This window comes from Xiphophorus hellerii, chromosome 21, assembly GCF_003331165.1.
Source record: "Xiphophorus hellerii strain 12219 chromosome 21, Xiphophorus_hellerii-4.1, whole genome shotgun sequence".
In the NCBI taxonomy this organism is placed as follows: domain Eukaryota; kingdom Metazoa; phylum Chordata; class Actinopteri; order Cyprinodontiformes; family Poeciliidae; genus Xiphophorus; species Xiphophorus hellerii.
In genome coordinates, this window is record NC_045692.1 from 12,247,040 (window position 1) to 12,265,799 (window position 18,760).

At 36.6% G+C, this 18,760-nt stretch overlaps 1 protein-coding gene across 3 annotated transcripts in view; it reads left to right on the plus strand.

Annotated features, from left to right (window-relative positions):
• The first annotated feature begins 6,178 nt into the window (after positions 1-6,178).
• Positions 6,179-18,760, plus strand: part of rttn (rotatin) — a 37,416-nt gene continuing 24,834 nt past the window's right edge. For 2 of the 3 annotated variants that reach the window (XM_032551447.1, XM_032551449.1), the window contains exons 1-18: positions 6,179-6,344; positions 6,515-6,702; positions 7,939-8,128; positions 8,291-8,389; positions 8,495-8,585; positions 8,811-8,925; positions 10,872-11,022; positions 12,147-12,315; positions 12,555-12,745; positions 12,919-13,034; positions 13,923-14,090; positions 15,103-15,315; positions 15,431-15,543; positions 15,626-15,752; positions 16,067-16,192; positions 16,913-17,029; positions 17,567-17,706; positions 18,513-18,684. In XM_032551447.1, the coding sequence (XP_032407338.1) occupies positions 6,314-6,344; positions 6,515-6,702; positions 7,939-8,128; positions 8,291-8,389; positions 8,495-8,585; positions 8,811-8,925; positions 10,872-11,022; positions 12,147-12,315; positions 12,555-12,745; positions 12,919-13,034; positions 13,923-14,090; positions 15,103-15,315; positions 15,431-15,543; positions 15,626-15,752; positions 16,067-16,192; positions 16,913-17,029; positions 17,567-17,706; positions 18,513-18,684 (2,517 nt within the window). In that variant the 5' untranslated portion in view covers positions 6,179-6,313. The remainder of the gene's footprint in view (positions 6,345-6,514; positions 6,703-7,938; positions 8,129-8,290; positions 8,390-8,494; positions 8,586-8,810; positions 8,926-10,871; positions 11,023-12,146; positions 12,316-12,554; positions 12,746-12,918; positions 13,035-13,922; positions 14,091-15,102; positions 15,316-15,430; positions 15,544-15,625; positions 15,753-16,066; positions 16,193-16,912; positions 17,030-17,566; positions 17,707-18,512; positions 18,685-18,760) is intronic. The other variant, XM_032551448.1, reaches the window with a different exon arrangement.

Genomic DNA, 18,760 nt, shown 5'->3' on the forward strand with positions numbered 1-18,760 from the left:
TAGCACATTTCAGCAGCAAGGCATTTCAAAGTGCTTTACATCATATCAAACACAGAATCACAATGCAATATAGAATCAATCATTAAGTCAAGTTACATCAATAAATTTGTAATTGATTACATTTCAAATACAATTCTAAACAGGTGGGTTTTCAGTTGAGATTTAAAAGAAGTCAGTGTTTCAGCTGTTTTACAGTTTTCTGGAAGTTTGTTCCAAATTCGTGGTGCATAGATGCTGAAAGCTGCTTCTCCTCGTTTGGTTCTGGTTCTGGGGATGCAGAGCAGACCAGAACCGGAAGACCTGAGAGGTCTGGAAGGTTGATACAATAAAAGCAGATCTTTAATGTATTGTGGTGCTAAGCCGTTCAGTGATTTATAAACTAACAACAGTATTTTAAAGTCTATTCTTTGAGCTACAGGGAGCCAGTGGAGGGACTTTAGAACTGGTGTTATGTGCTCTATCTTCCTGGTTTTAGTGAGAACGCGAGCAGCAGCATTCTGGATCAGCTGCAGCTGTTTGATTAATTTGTTGGACAGACCTGTGAAGACGCTGTTGCAATAATCAATACGACTGAAGATGAACGCATGGACGAGTTTCTCTAGATCTGGCTGAGACATTAGTCCTTTAATCCTGGAAATGTTCTTCAGGTGATAGAAGGCCGACTTTGTAACTGTCTTTATGTGGCTTATGTGGTCTTTATGTGCAATAATACAATTTTATGTGAAAACAAAGTATGAAACAAACTCCTCCTAAAAACAGCTTCTTTTTTCTGAATCATACTAGATCTAAAATGCAATAATGATTCCAAATATGTGTAAATTTTTTGTAAACTGAAGTGTGGAGTCCATGCTGAGGCAACAAAAATGTCAAAAAGCACGTCGGTTTAGGCGATATTAAGTGGTGTTGATTTTATTTCATAGCTTATTGAATGCTCCTAGGTGATCTTCAAGATTTCATTTTACAGTCTTATTTCTCTACAGCCTGCAGCCTTTATTCAGGACGGTCTCTTAAATTTGCATTCACAAAACCTCAAGATGGCTCTCTAACGATCTGCAAGTGTTTCACACAACGGCAAAACTTGAACTCTGAAATGAAACATTGGTTCCCTAATTAGTGTCACCATTGTTTTAGAAGTGGAATGTGTTTACCGCTGCCAGGCTAATTTGGTCCATATACCGAACATTACATTGTTTTTTCCACGCTGTCAAGTGCATGGCAGTCCTTCCCCAACCTGCTTAGTAGCTGTGCACAGACAGGTTCCATGCAAAGACTCTAATTACCAGGCCCTATTAGGGTTGATCAAGCTGCCTCCTCTTGATGTGTCGACGCAAGAAGGGTGGGCTTGTTGAGGGGGGGAGTAAGGAGGGGCTGCAGCTATTAGATATAGAACCAAGGACACTGAGAAGTACAGAATGCAGTGTTTGAACAAGCTAAATTAGATCTGACAAACAAACTTTAGTGTGGTTGATATTTGTTACTGGAGCGTAAAAAGGAAGTAAATATGCAGCTGTGGGAATAACCGAGCTTTTCTTATCATGACAGGGTAAACAGATCAAACTGTTTCTAATATCTGGACTGCTTAAACTTTTTATTAAAAAAACTGTTTGTCTGAAAAGGGATTTATGACGGCATATGAGGGCCTTAAAATGCCAAAATTGACTGAATATTCTGAATAGCAAGTCAAGATGAGCAGCGTACACAAAGCTTGGGCCACACCGTTTAATGAGATACCACTCCATGTGAGGAAGCTCCTAGTGTTTCATCTTAATTTCAAATGAACGCTGCATCAGCCATAAATTATTTGCACAATATGTCTGTGCTTGCTTCAGCTTTGGCTGAGGCCTTTGACTCGACTACTATGCCGGTGGGAGGTTTGTCGGAGGGGAGCTGTTGTTGGGGGATGTGGACCTGTACACCCATCTTCATTTCCTCAGCACTCCTAGCAGAGTGTTAAGACTGGTAATGCAGGCATGTCAAGTATGTAGCTTTCTTTCAAAACATAAGTTTGTAAAATGACTCTGTGGATGTGCTTTATTATTTATGACACGAGTTGTTGAACAGGTAGTTACACGTTTCATTTTTACATCATTTTAATTGGGAGATGTTATTTTATTACTATGTAGAGTGTTCAAATCTGAATGGCTGAAAACATTTTATAGTAAAAAGACTTAATAATGATCACATTTTAGCTCCTTGAAGATATTCTTACACCAATAAAATAAATGAATAAAATTGATATCAGAAGGTGCATACCTTTTATTTGTGCATAGATTTTTAACCACTATTTCTTGAACAGAAATCATAATATTTAAAAGTTAAAAGACATTTAATGAATTGCTAAATTCCAGTAATTTTTTGAATTGAGCTTAAAGAAATAAAATTGTTAAATTATAACTAATTAATAAGATATATTCTGTCATCTGGTTTGTGCTCCCACTTAAAAAAGCATGGATTGTTTGATGTCTATACCTACTTATGAAGCTTCTTAGGAGCCTGGCAGGCGGTGTACACTGTGAACAGGCTGCCAGTCCATCAGAAGGCAGGGCAGAGAATTAAAGAACTAACAGCCAAACTAGTAACTTTGACTATAGCACCAGTACTGTTGCTAAACTAGTCAAAGTTGGATACAAGCCTACATTGTTGTACTTCAATACAGAAACTGCCTTAGCTGCTGCAGAGCAAGCTAAAGCTATATGCAAACTTTTAAAAAATAATTCCATGAAGGTGGCTTGTGAACATATTACAAAAAACTAACAAACGCCATTCATTCGCAACAACCATGAAGATTAAGAAGCCCTCTTCATTAGTAACTTTACCAATACCTAGTGCTATCACTAAAGTACAGTAGTTAGAAAAACAATTTTATTTGCTCCAACACAGATACTATTGCCTACATGTCTTAAAAAATCTGAACTTTTATTATGCTGACATATTTGTTTTGAAAATAACCCATGTCAACTTTCCAAAACTATTGCTTTCTCCTGGGCACTATATACAACCAATGGAAATGGATGGGTTATTTATTTATTTATTTATTACCAAAATTAATGTGCTAATACTGTTAGGATCATTACTGAAAATTATATTGAAAAATTGTAATGGCTAACATTTAATGGGTGTAATGACTCTTTTCATGGTATTCCTCATTTTTAATACTTCTTAGAAAAGAATAGCAGAGAGAAGACTAACAATTGAGAAGTATTTATCTTTCGTTGACAAGGACAGTATGTACAAAGGTTGAGCATAGAGAAGAAAAAATTACGTTTTTTTTTTTTTTTCTAAACTAATCTCTGCTAATTTTTATATTGCTCCTTTAGCATCTGTCTCCTGGAGATTCTTTTTGATTTTTCTCTGTCCTTGTAATTATTTACATTAAAAAAACAGTTAATAAATATAGCTCATTCTGAGTTTATTTAATTTCTTTTTGATTCATCCCACTAAGATGATTTTTTTTCAGCTTGCTCCCACATGTATTTCATGTATCCTAACTAAGATCTGTAAAGGGTCTCAATGCTGAACATGAAGACTAAATCATTTGATTGAGAGAATGTTTTATAAAGAAGCTCTGAACACTCTGAATCACCAAAAAAGATTCATTCAGATCCATTCAGTTAACTCTAATATATTTTAACATATTTAAAAAAGGGAAAAAAAACAACTCATGAAACCTCAGAAGCACTCACCCAACAAAAGATGCCAGAAGAGGCCAACAAAGACACAAACATTTTAACTGTTTCACAAGAAACAAAGAAATTGCGGTCTTGCAGTTACAGTAAACAGAGGAACTTTTCAAAGGGTGATATAGTGTACATGCACAAACAGAATAATATTGGTGGTAAAGAAAATTTAAGAAAGAAAGACCCAAAAATGTTCCATTATGTAAAACAATTTTGTTTAAAACACCATAAAAATAGCTTTTGCCATGAATTGTCACTTCAGTGAGAATCTGAGACTGCAGCATTATTTGTTTTTAATCTTTCCATCACTTTTCTTCATTCAAAGATAGGGATAAATAATAGTTCCCCTGAAAACAGTTCAGGATCATAAACTTAACAAAAATTATGAGGATAGAAAAAGAAAAAAATCTCAAAAGTAGCATAGCTCTTTGTTAGTCCTTGACGAAGGCATACCCAGAATTTTCTCTCAGTTATTACATATATAATCTTTGCCTGCAGGCTATATGCTCATTAGAGTCTACCATTATGTTAGGAGTTGAGTTGGTCATTATGTATATGACCAAAGGAAGGTTGTTGTACTTGAACATTTTAGAACCAATGTTGAAATAATAATAATAATAATAATAATAATAATAATAATAATAATAATAATAATAATAATAATAATAATAATGCTTATTTAATTTCATGTTGTTGGTGTTCCCTGCACCATCCATCTTACATGGCAGAACCATTGCCAGACCTCCATATCATGTTGGACTCTATTGTAAAGTAATAAAAAGACATGTAAAAATATGTTATTCTCAGGGAAAGGAGAAATACTGTAAATTCTATAAGTGCAAGTAAGTGAGACAAGTCCAGCAAGTGTATTTCAGTGTACACACTTCAGTCAAAACAATGACAAAGATTTCTAGAAAAAAAAACCCGGCTTGAAAGGGCTTTTCTGTGTGAAAAACAACTCCTTAAGTATTTCTGTCAACTGCTGGTAAAAAAATCTCAGCATACTACTGGATATGGTATTCTGGAAATAAGTTGGAAATAGCTCATTTGACTTTGGCAAATTGCAAAAAACATATGCTTAAATCACTAGAAAACATTTTGTAGTTTTCGTCCTCTCAAGCTCTCAAAGCATCACTGTCTTAATATGTTTGTAGAACATTCACTGCAAGGCTCAAATTAATTATAGAGCCTAAATCCCAATGGAATTCTTTAAAAGTGTGATTACATTATAATGATATCAAATCTTTTGCTAAGCATATTAATTATCACCCTGCTGACTGAACTTATCAGTGTCACATTTCAAGTGTGAGAGCTCATGCAGCTGGATTCATTTTTACACAGTGAATGATAATTTTGTTTTAGTCGAATGTTTAAAAAAGTAATGTGTACAGACCTTAATGCTTCTGAGAATTACTGTTGACGGGGTTTAGTGAACGAATATGTGACTCAACTCTAAACTTTGAGTCAAGGTGAACAATTGAGGGCAAAAGTTCAGCGTGAAATACTTGAAATAAATTTTTAATAACGTATGAAATCAAAATAATAATAAAAATAATAATATTAAAGCTATGCATAAGCATTTCTAATATGTCTTTAGATAATAGAAATAATATTTAATCAATTGATGAAATGTCTAAATCCATTAAACTGTGTGTGTGAACTGTGTAAACTATATTTATTTCTGTTTTCATTCAATTGTAACATATTTATTGTGACATATTTTCAGACAAATGTACTGAAAACATTCAAATTGTCACAGTGGCTGGTCAAAAAGGCCATAGCTTTGTTACCTGTACAAAAGAACTGAGGATTACATTGTAAATACCACTTGACCTATCGAACCTGCTTTTGATAGGTCAGGAAAGATAAAATAAACTGATAATGTCTTGCAATAAAGGACATTATTAAACAGAACTACTAAAACCATAGCTGCTTTTAACATGTAATTAAGTTTTCATGATTTTTAAAAAAAACCTTTAATATCAATTATGTATTTAACGACTCACTAAAATGTTTAAATAATTATGGATACATTTATTTACTTATAGGTAAATAAATTTAAACTTAAATAAACTAGAGAATAAACTTTATGAATTTCCAATGTTGTTCAAAGGTATTGACTTAATTAGAAATGTCTGATGTATTTGTGACATACACTGAAAATGGCATCTGTTTATGGAGGACTCCATATCTATTTAACTTAGAGACGTGAAGCCTTCTGAATAACAAAAAGATAGACGTGAACATTTACTAGAAAGTAACAGTCTGCTACCTTTGTAAGAATGTTTACCCATGCATAATTTCTACATTTTTGTCAATGTGCTATTTTATGTATTCACTTTAAAAAAAATTGTCCTGGCTACTAAAAATTTCAATATATCTCTTGGCGGTAGGTTAATTTCTCCTTCTGAAATTCTGAAAAGAATACATTTCCTACACAATTGGTGTACCTGAATGCGCCTTGGTTCTGACTTGTACAGGAAGCGCGGTGACGCTGGCGCGGTTGTTGAAAACAAACCCGGGGAAGTTGTTGACATGTCGCTTGAAGATAGTCAGAGTTTAGACACGCAAACCGCTGCAGAGCTTCTAACACACGGGTTTTGAACGGAAAGCCGTAAGACATCATAAAGCTAAACATGGAGTTATCTCCGCTTATAAAGAAAATAGGTAAGCCGAACCGCTAGCTGAGTTTTGCTCAACTTATCGCTAACACAACCCTAGCGATGAAGCCGTTAGCATTTCAGCTAATTTCCCGTAACTTCCCGTGCATAACTTTGCTTAAACTCCTTTCCAACTGTCTATTTTCAACTCACATGATTGCTTTCCTTAAATCTCAGGTCACTCTTTAGTGGAAATTAGAGTTCGAGCGCTGAAGAGCATCTTAAGTAAGCTGGACCATTCCCTCATCACTGTGACTGACATTGTTCAAGAAAAGATGCTGTTTGTGTATCTGCTTGAGTGGTTCAATTTCCCGGAGGTTCCAATGAAAGAGGAAGTCCTTGGATTGCTTTTAACATTAGCAAAGGTACATAATGCAGTATGTTTCCAATTTAGAAAACGCTATGTGAGACTTTGGCTGAAGAAAAACATCGCTATATTTTAAAGATGACTAGTTTGTTATTGTTAAACTAAATATGTCAGCTGGACTGAATAGTATTTAATTGTTAACAGTTTCCTGCAAGTCTTTAGTGCGCTCTATTTCTATTACGTATAATAGGAATATCTTTGATTATCAAGCCTATTCTTTTTTCCTGTGTTCCAATATCCAGCTGGAAATGCTTCATAAGCTTACTTAGAACATAAGTAGAATTTATCTAAAGTAAAAGCTACTGACTAAAGCTGTACAGTCACTATATTATATTTTATTGTCAATTTCCTCTCACTGAACCACAGTAGTTAACAGCAAAACTCACCAGGTTTTCAGCCAGACACTATAATTGATCATTTTCACCTAGTTTGACTGATTAGTGATTTACAGGTCAAACACTGAAGCATAAACATTTTATATCTTAACATTCAAGTGCATAAAAACAAAACAAAACAAAAAAAATCCTATCATTTTCAGCCAGTCAACAGCAACAACAGAAAACATACAGTTGTTGTTTTACTTACAGAAGAAAGAACAAATCTGACATACATAATTGGCGCATATTTTGATGTTGAGCTGTATCAAATGGCATGCATATTTTGCATTCCACTAATATATTTAGCCCTGGATGCCCACACTTGACATATATTTGTAATGATAGAGTAATTATTTGGAAGAGTGGTTTTGTTTATGAATGTAATTTCAGTAAACAAACTTTACACATAGCACATGCATATCCTATCTGACAAAAACAAACAAAAATATCTAGATTTTAATTGTAAATGTGAATCGGTTTATTAAACAAACATTTTTTGACCTAAAAGGCCATATTACAAATGCTGCAAAATGCATTTGTACACATTCAGTGTACATAGTCCACCATCAACACAGCCTTGTGTTCTTCAGTTTTAAAACCACAAGATTACATCATTTATAAATTTGAGTCAAATTTTTCAAAAACTTCAAGTATTGGAAGATTAAAGATGAATTGTATTTCTTGTGTTTAATTCAGGTCTGTTCATAAAATTCAAAATAAACAAATATCTATCTTCCGAGTTTTCCAGTGATTGCCTTGAATACAAATGAATCAAAAACTTTAGAGCATCAGACTAGTTAAAAATTATTTTTTCTCATTTTGTGAGTGTTTATTTTGTTTGTTTTTTATGTTCAAAGCATCCTAGTTCAGCGCAGATGCTGAGGGATGTCGGGGCGGTGGACTTTCTCTCTCAGCTTTCTCCTACAATCGAGCCCAGACTGCGAGCTGTCATCGATGGAACCCTGGACCAGCTGTTCCAGCTTCCTGAGCTAGTCCCCAGTCATTCAGCTGTCTACTCTCATGGACCGTGCAGCACAACTACAACAGGTGTCACAAGCTGAACCAAACATTTCTTTTACCTGCGAATGATTTTTATTTCACTGTGCTAAATTACAGCTGGCAAGTTGTCCTTTTACCTTCTCTGTTTAGCAGAAAATAGATGTTCTGTATCTAAGATGTGCAGTAACAAATGTCCTGTCTATTCTGCAGCCCCAACACTTGTTCAAGTTGACGATAATGTGCCTAAAATGGGTTATTTCCACAAGAGTATGCACTACAATACAAATGTCCCATCTCAGAAGATGGCAGGTAATCTTTACCCTCGCAGCTTTGTTTTTTCTAAAGGCGTATCCTATTCTTAATGTAAAGATTGATTTGTATTTTTATTTTTTTTCCCTCCTTTTATGCATGCAGTGCGTGAATCTGTGAGATGTCTGAAATTTTCTGTATTTCCATGGCTGACTTTAACAAACACGGACCGACACATACTTTCTTCCAATGAGAGGTAAGACATAACACAGCTTTTATTTTTCTTGTTATTTTTTCAGCTCCTGGCACGCTTCAGTTTTTAAGTTCCAGAAACTTTTGAATTTATGCCCAGCTCTGCTAACAGGATCACATTTATTTTCTGCTGTTCTTTTTTTATTTCAATTACTAGCTTATATAATGTTCATATTCAAAGTTTTTTTTGCGTATATTAAATATATCCACACTCATTAACTTGATGCAGCTCTCTGGGGAGCAGCAATCCTAACATGGTGAGGACAACCTGTGAACTTCTGTGTGACGTCATTCTGCAGGACTTTCCAGCAGAAATCTTCCTGCAAAGGCCTGGAATCGTTAAGGTAGTTTGAATGATCATATCTAAACAATTGTTAGTTGAACATACAATGCTTTGCAAAAGTATTTATACATCTTGAGCTTTTTAACATTTTTGTCAGATTGCAACTAAAACATTAATGTATATTGGGGGATTTTATGTGATTGAACAACACAAATTTAAAGTCATGGCTTAAGTGTAAATTGGACAGAGACCGAATTGGGGTTTCCAAAATTTTTTTTACTAATTGTCTAACAGATCTCAACCCCTTTTGCTGGAATGTCTTTAATAAAACCTAGTGCCATCAAATGCTTCGTTGTATTTAATTAAATCTCAACATAAACACAGTGTTGCTGCACCGTATGTATTGATACACCTGGAAAATAACTTTACAAATCAAGAGTAAAGAAGGTCATCATCTAAAAATGAAATGTCTGCATTCAGTATTCCAATTAAAACATGAACAATTGCAAAACAAAATAATAATAAAAAATGAAATTAAAATCAATGTAAAATTGAATAAACTTCATACAAAATATATTAAGAAATATGTATGGAGTTTAAAAGAAATACATTGATATTTACAGCTTTTTAAAATCTGCATTAAGAGTCTAAATAATCATCTACACACCATTTCTTCTAAGCTTGGTGATGGCGGCATCATGCAGTGGAGATGCTTTTCTTGAGCAGGGTCAGAAAAGCTAGTCAGTTGATGAAGATAAAATTAAGGTCATGTATATAAAAAATAGTTGGGTGTACAGTAAAAAATGTAAATAGACTTTATGTATTTAATATTGTTAATCTAGAAATTTGCATCGCTTTTAAATGCTTTGAGAATATTCTTAACTTAAACCGAAAGCGACATTTAGACATACTGGAGGAGAAGTGCAAGACTTCTTCTTTTTCTGCAGTTGCTAGAATGACCAAATTTCTGTTAGATTTATGTGATTGTTGCTTCACTGTAAAAAAAAAATAAAATAAAATAAATCAAACCAAAGAACAGCTTTCTTTTGGAAAACATCAGCTTTGGATACTGTGTCCTCGATCCTGTTGGAGCTTGTGGGGTTGCAGTTCTCTCAAGGTTTCTTTTTCTTGTGAGTAGAAGATTGCTGTGAGGATACATATTGGCTACCATGTACGTACATCATGGAAGGTGTGAAGGTCAGTGCTGCTCGGGCGTTCTGTTGCCTTACTTCTACCAAGAAATAGTCGTTCGCACTTTGAATAGGCACTGACCTTTTGGACTCAATACTGTGGAGACGTGTCAACAACGGATTCCGACATTCTTAAGTCTTCATTCTGTGACAAGTTCAGACATTCCTCATTTACAGATGCCTCTTCATTTATCTGTTGAGATTAGGTGTGTTTATTTTTGACATGTTGACATGTATAGATTGTAGTTTGATAGCATCAGAGTGACTTTGTTGACTGGGACTTCGTCTGAGTGTCTGAGGGAATATAATTTTGCCCAAATGAGCAACTATCAGTGTTGCAGTTTGGTTAATAAAGTGGGGCTTAAAATTACATCGGTCTCAGGGCAACATTAACACACTGTCACCCAGCAGTCTTATGTTTAGAGGAAAACATATCTGGGAAATGCTTTTCTTTGTGTTGCTTTCCCCTCATTTTGAGGTTTTACTTCAGTTAAGGGAAAAAAAAACAACTTAAACTTAGACACACGTCTTCATTAGCAACATGCGACAGGAAATTAGAAGTGTGAACAAATTACTGCTTTAGTAATTCAATTTCCAGTTGCCCTTTTTGTTTATTGATTCCTCCTATATTTTCTCTCTCGTTGTCTGGGTCAAGATTATGTATTAAAAGATGTATATTATTGCTTCATGGATTATACAAACTAATACAAATCTATAAATGAATAAATTAGATTTTTTTTTCATTAGTTATCCAGCAATAAAGTATGATGACAACTGATGCTCCCTTTTTATCTATTCTTTTTTCTTTTTTTTTCAGAACCTTTTGTTGCTTCTCAGGGTGGGTTCAGGTAAAGGTGAGGTCAGCTACCTCCACTCATCTGCTATGTCCTGCCTGCGGCAGCTTTGTGTGGCCCTGAAGAAGAGGCTGCGCTTTCATCAAGATCCAGGCTTCTATTCAGCAAAACAGGGTAAAGGACCTTATTAACCGGCTCTATGTATAAACCCTTCTGTTTATGTGCTCTTTGCCATGTTGTTCTTAGTTTTAATAAGACATTCTAAAGAAAGATTTTGTTATGTGTTGCCTTTGTTGTATTCTAAAATGCATAAAGAAAATTACATGTTCACTCATCAAAATATTTTGGGACTTTGAGTTATTTACTCTGGAACCCTTTGCATCACCTTTTAAGAGGTTTAGATTTTTGGTTTCCAAAGTGTGGTCTACGGGCCAAACTAGACCCTTGGAATGATCTTGTTCTGCTAATGACCAGAATTTGTAGTCGGCTGATGTAGGTGACCTTATTTATTTATTTATTCTTTAACATTTTAAATTGTAATGAAATGAAAAATGTTAGATAAAAACACAATATTTGTCTATTATGCTTTTAGCTTATTTTATAGATTCATAGTAAAAAGGACCAAAATATGCAGTCACTTTAACTCAAAAGCAGACTTGGGAGTCCATTAATATCAAACTTAACTAAACAGAGCAAAAGCGACATATTGTATTCTTGTTGCTGAGAATAGACAAAAAAAAAATCTAGATCAAAAAAATAGAAAAAGTTATGATATTGTAGGCCTTTCTCTTAGTAAGACAAACATTCAAAAATCCTTTCATGTTTTGGATCTGTAATGATTTATTGATGATGATATTGTATTTTGTAGCTTTATCATTGAGCGGGTATAAAAAAGAAATCACAAGTTCTTAAAGTATTTTTTTTAAAATTTGAACTAAAAGAAAGTGATGTTTTTGTGGTCTGTGAGCACTTTCAACTTGAAGCTTTTGTCTTGAGTGTCAGAAACCACTTGTTTAGTTGAATGTATACAAAAAATGTTTTAATAAAATTAAAAATCCAAGCATAATTCTTACTTTTATAGACACTAATCTTTTATAAAAAAACATTTGCAGTACATCCATAGAAACCCAAAATTAATGGTATTATTGGCCAGGGTTTATGCAAACCTGTCTAGAAGTATAAAGACAATTTTGTGGGATATGTTGCCATATTATTATAATTTTTCCAAGTATGCTTTTACATAGAAAAAAACCCATATGACAGGAATAGTAATGTTAAATTTCTCTGTGACTGTTCAGATCCGGTGTCGCAGAACTCGTCCTTCTCTTACACCCAGGAGGTTCGGGGGAACCAGCGCTCACAGGCCTCCTCTCCTGTGGCTGAGTGCTCTCCTCGGCCCTCTGTGGTGGGTCGCACAGGCCAGAGAGCCAGGGGAGATGGTCAGGATGGAGACGCAATCTCTAACAGGTGTGCTACTAACTAAGATTCTCTTTCCAGCTTTTTTTTTTTTTTTTGGATGCATAAGTAAAATAGTCAAGTATGACTAAGAATATTTTTCTGCTTTTCCATCATTATCAGCAACAGGAGCCCTCTCAGAGCTCCTTTTCATTCCATTTATGGCAAATTCTGTTGTCCAATCCAGCCTGTAATTCTTTAATTTGTTTGATCCGAAGGGATATTAAAGATTATGTGTGTGATTAATCCAGTGGCAGCTCACAAGGAGGTGGGGCAAGGGCCCCCACCCCGCAACAGTCGCCCCGTTCCCCTGCAGACGCAGCTCACCTGGAGCTTCCCGACCTGAGCGTGGAAGACGTTCTGGAGCTTCAGTTGCAGCAGCTCAGCGTGGCCCAGTTTACTGTTGCCACCATGCAGCATGCCATACCGCTGCTGAAGACAGGTGGGAGTCTGTTATTTTGCTTTCTTCTCTGCTTGAATAAACTTGAGATATTGTAAATATCCCCAGTCCTGCTTCCCTACATCAACTAGATTCTATCCGGTGTTATTTGATCTTGTCAAAAAAAAAAAGAACCCCCTTCCTCTGCTTTTGTTCTGCTCCTCTCTTCCTCTCAGAAGGTTTGCATGCGTTCCACCGTGTTCTGGAGCTGTTGTGTGATGCTCTCCTCCTGCTTGGGGACAGCGTTTGCGAGCTGGTCTGGGACGATCGCAGCCTGGTGGGGATGGAGCTGGCAAGTCAACACAACTCATGACAGCCTCTTATGTAGATGAATGGATACACTTCACTGAAACGGGGAGTTGGCTTGGCCACCAGACAGTTTGTCACAGACACACAAGCATACGGTGCTCAACTGTCAAGGAGAACTGTGGGCATGCGAGCGAGCTGAATGAATTATACTCGCTTGCAAAGAGCTGTACACGCAAACTTATTGTCTGCAGCACCTGGGTTAATCAAGCATCATAACTGCTGGGTTAGAAAACGTCTTCATTCATTATGTATATTAAGTCAAGACAATATATCGTGTTAAAAAGGATTGTGCCTTTTAACCGCACAGGGTTATTTATTATATTCGCTGGCAGCCTATAGAGTATGTTTTCTGCTGTGGGATTTACGCACTTGTCAAGCCGGGGCCCCCACGGCCCTGTGCTGTTTAATACATACTCAGAGTCATGCAACCTAAGAACTATTTTGTTATCTTTATGTGGGGAGCAGCTTTTGTTTGCCAGACCCCTCTGTTTCCCTGTGGGATCGAGCCCAACCGAGCGATGCACAGGACATGCACTGCCCCCTGCTGGTGTATCCACTCTATTGTTCTATGTCTGCATCCAGAACAAAGTGACTGAGAATAGATTGTTCCAATTTATTCATGCTGCGATAGGGTGGATCTGTATCTCGTCCCAAAATAACCCTGAAATCTGATTACATTCAATTCCTCAGACCCGGGAATGAACAATTTTTTTTATTTTTTTTCTCTACTGGCTCCTTGCCAGGAGCACTGTTAGAGTCTGAGAAAATGCGCTCGCTGGTGTGTTGCTGTGTGTGTGTTGCATGTGTGGCTTTTATCTACTTTTCTGTCAGTTTATGCTTTGGTTTACATTTCTCTCTCTGTTTGTTTCAGAAGGAGAAGCTGCAAGCCTGCATGGAGCATCTGGGGGATGTACTCTTCTTTCACCAGAACTATTCAGCAGAGGCACCTCACAGTTCCCAGGTCTCCCACAGAATGGCCTACTTAGGGACTGCCATGTTTACCATTAGACTCCTGCAGACCATACTCCCTCCAGAGAAGGTTTGTATAGTGCCTTGCCAGTTGTTCATGTTCATGTTTAAGTTACAACTACACTCTTTAATTAGTTTTAGTTGGGATTTTTGTGATAGACCAACATGAACGGCACTGAATTTGGAGGTAGGAGGAAAATGATATAAGGTTTACAAATTGCTACACAACAAGCAATCTTATAGTTTGGCATGTCTATTTATTCAGCCCCCTTTCTTCTAAATTCCCTAAATAAAATCCTGGACAACTAGTTGCCTACAAAAGTTGTCTATTATAGTCATAAGCCAGAAAAATAGAACATTTATCAGAAGAGCAAAGAAGAGGCTCACTGTAACTCTAAATTAAATTAGACTGTTTTAATTTAGGACTATTTATTGCTATTAGCTCTCCACTAATGAAACCTTCATGGAGTGGCAACAAGAAAGCTACTTGAGATAATGGCTATAATAACTGCCACATATAGGACACAGCAAACATGTGGGAAAAGTTCTCTGGTCAGGTGAGACCAAAATAGAATCTTTTTTCTTTTTTTTTTAACACATGCAAAGTGTGTGAAACGTGTGAGTAGTTTTTCATGTGAAACATAGTGGTGGATGCATCACGCTATGAGACAGTGACAGGGAAGATGCTTGAGTTTATCAAATATGGAGAGCTAAATACAGGGCAGTCCTGGTTGGAAACATACTTGGATCTTTAGATGCTACCAAATATTTAAGTCTGTGGCCGAGGATCGTCTAACCCAAAACATACAGCTGGAGGTGGACCAGAGTGGTTCAGATCTAAGCATATCATCTGCTAGACTGTCCCAGTCAAAGTCATAAAACCATTCAGCAATAAATTTATCTGCACTATTTTGTGTTGGTCTGTCACACACACACGATTCTAAGAAGATAATTGGTAGCTTTAGGTTGCAACACCACAAAATATAACAAAAACCAGAATCAATAGTTTTGTGCTCGTGCCACCAAATCATCAGTTCATTGCTGTTTGTCTAAAAGTTACTTTTTTCATGATCTCTGAACAGGCCAGTGAAAACCTCCCTGAAAATGCAGCAACAGCTATTTTCCACGTATGCTTGGACTCATCGCTGGGAAGTCTATTACCCAGCATGCAAGAGACAGCTGTGGCCTACTTGGAGCAAGTGAATTCAGACAGCCACAGCCTCTACAGGAGGATGAACAGAGCTGCGTTTTGGATGGAATCAACTTGTAACTTCGTGAAGGAGGCACAAGCTGAAGTATGAGCTGTAGCACTCATAAGCCCAAGATAATATTCATGTTTTACAGAAATATAGCTTGCAATTATGCAAACATCTCTTAAGACTGTAATCGATCACATTTTTCTTTCTAAAGGGGGAAAAGAACTGGTTGGACCTACTGGAACTTGCAGACCACGCAATAGACGGTCTTCCATTTCATCAGCACCTACCAATAGTCAAGGAATGTGTTCACATGTGCTCTTACTTGTAAGGCAATAATCTATAGATATGTTAGTCCATTTAGATTTTTCATAAGATGCTTTGAAATAATTTGACTTTCCTTGATGAGGTGGAAGTTTGATCAGCCCAGCCCCCTCCTCCAGACTGAGAGCCAGAAACTCTTCCTCAAGCTGCTGTCCCATCCATCTCCGCCTGTCAAAACGGAAACATATGAGTGTACTTTAAACCTGGTCAAGGTCAGAGCACGATGTTTTATAGATGGTTGTTGTTTAAATGAGCATAAAGGGTCATGGCTGAAACATACCCGCCTTATGTTGCTTGAAAAGGGGAGCTGCCTGCTCGCTCTCCGGTACCTAAATAAGTAAAATGGAGACAAATGAGGTACAGCTCTTTGACAGCATGCTATAAAAACCCTGCTTGACATTTTGAATCAGTCTCTCTTTTCATTTTGCCAATCAGAGTCTAGAATTGAGAGGGAATTGTATTTCATGAATGCGAGCACAAGTGAGAGGATAGTGATAATTTATGATGTGATTACATATACCCCCAGGACTGCCTTGGCATCCAGAATCTTTCGAGACAGGAAGCACCGGCATGCGCTGGCGTTAACTTCCTCCTCCACCACAGGGTCCTGTATGAAATGAGTGTTTTTGGACTGCAGGACTCTGCTCAAACGGTATTTGGATCTATGTTTGTGTTTTATGTTTAGATGTAGGAAGGGTTTTTGTGTTTTTTGTTCAGTTTTGTGTGTTCAGTGCCTTGCACAAGAATTTACACCCATCAAGATCTTTCACATTTTGTCGTGTTGCCACCACATACTACAAATATGTTTTTGATGATTGATGACCATCAATAATATTTGATGGTCATTCCATCAAATATTATTATTTTTTTTAAATTTTGGTCCTGAAAAAGTCTTAGTCACTGTTTGTGTTGATTTATTTTTAGTTGGGGCTTAGGTTTTAACACTTTAATTTTTCCATTCCCGTCTTTTGGTATTCATTCATTCAGCCTACTGAATGAATGAATACCCACATGTCAGCAACATGGATTGTTGCTTCTTATGACTTTGTTTCAACAATGACTTTCTTCTTCCATTAAAAATGTCAGGATTTTAAGTTCTACACCAAGATTTAAAGAAAGTTATGTATACTTTTTGAAACCCACATATCCTTTAGTTTCCTCTTCATAATTACATGCTATTTTGTGTTAGTCTAAAACATAAAATTCAGATGAATGGTGTTGTAGCATGACAAAATCTGAAAATGTTCAAGATGGTACAAATCCTTTGGCAAGACAGTGTTTATCCAGATAATTTAACCACCTTTAGTACTTGGTCGCATCTGTTTGACTTGGGCTTGTTTTGTGAACTCAGCTCTTTACCTGTGATCTATAGGTGAACGTTGCTGCCAAGGATATCCTGCTATTCCTCCTCAAGGGACGATTAATGATGACGGCTCGAGCCTGGGACAGATTCAATGAGGCACTTTACCCAGTCATACCCATATTACAGGTGTTGTTCACTTTGTGGAGATTACAGAGTAATTTCACTGCTGGGCTCTTAAACCAGCCTCCTGTTTGGAACTCGTTGCACTATTTACATAGGGATATGACAGTGCGTGTTCAAAGAAGCTATCATCTGTAGGGGGAATGTTAATATTCTCAGAGCATAAAAAAATGCTTATTGTGCCGCCTGTAAGGAAAAACATGGTCATTCCCTCATTTACATACTTTATGCTATATTGTTTCCTTTTTTGGGTGGCAGTAACAAACTTTTATTACTTGCTCAGTTTCAGGCAACGGGAAGCAGCCTCCTCATGAATATACATGAGAGTTTGACTAGGCTGTCAAGTGTGATTTAATTCAAACAGGCCATTGCAGGTTGGGCCCTCTATGTCAACAAGAGATGAAATGAAACTACCCCTAATCAAAGTGATGCAGATTTTACTTACTGTTGCAATGCTTAGCAGGAACTCCCCGCTGTTCACTACTTTGTCTTCCAACCCAGCCTGACAATTACTAGTGTATGTGTTTGTGGCTGTATTGGCAGGGCTATGCCAGCACAGAGGAGTCACTTGGAAAGTGTGTCCTGCTGATAAGTGACATGTCGGATGTGACAGGAGACGATGTTTTCCCCACTACAGGCAAGCTGAAAGCAGCGCTCCGACTCCTCTTCTCTAAACAGCCCACGTAAGTCGGAGCTCTGGGTCTTCCCATTGTCTGAGCTTGTTTGATTGTTAAGTGCTCAGACATGTGTAGGTGTTTTTTTTATTTTTTATTGTTTGTTTTTTTTCCCTTCATGCATGCATATGTTTGCCTGGTATGATTCTTCTGCATCTTTCTGTGAAGGGTTGTTAGTTTCATTTATTTTCTGATTCGAGTGTTTTGGTTGAGGAAAAAACTAATGGCAAAAGGTGACCATTTTGCTGTTTGACACATTTAGAGGTTGTATTTAACTTCACATATAGTACTCTGCAAAATATTCACACTCCTTCAACTTTTTTACATTTTGTCATGTTGCAGACAGCAAGCTTATGTGTATTTTATTGGGATTTTCAGTGAAACTGACCCCCCATGATTCCCTGTTACTTCACATGCTGGCTAAGCCTGCACAATGCATTGCTTCATTGCAGTAGGAATGTGTGAAACATTCATAACACAAATAACTGTTTGGAATGCAATTATTGTTTTACTGACATATTTAAAGTATTATAAAATCTCATTGTGAGGTCAGTAAATCCACCAAATCCTCTATGAGATATGTGTGATTGTTTTTCTGTATGTATATTGATTGTAGTTAACACCAGTGAATACCAGATACATTTTAGATCATGTTTTTATTTTCACCTCTACACATTTTTAATGTGGATTGATTGCAATGTTGGTATAATTTTAACAGACAGAGGTGTGACGTTGCAAAAATTTCATTTATTACTAGTTTCAAGCAATTTACATCAAAGGCTTCGTTAAGGTTTCTTAAAACTTGCTCTCAACAGTGTCAGAATAGCTGCAGTGCAACACATCCTGCCCCAGCTAACCAGCCATGCTGATGCAAACCCCACCAGAGTATTCGCAGATCAATCAGCGATCACGTCTCTTCCCAACCTCTTCTGCCTCAAAAACCCTGTAGACGTCACTCTGGACACCATCAATAAATCCATTCTAAAGGTATATATAGAAAAAGTGACTAAAAATACATTTTTAGGAGGCGAGACAGCTTATTTTGTGTATTTGTTTATGTTTT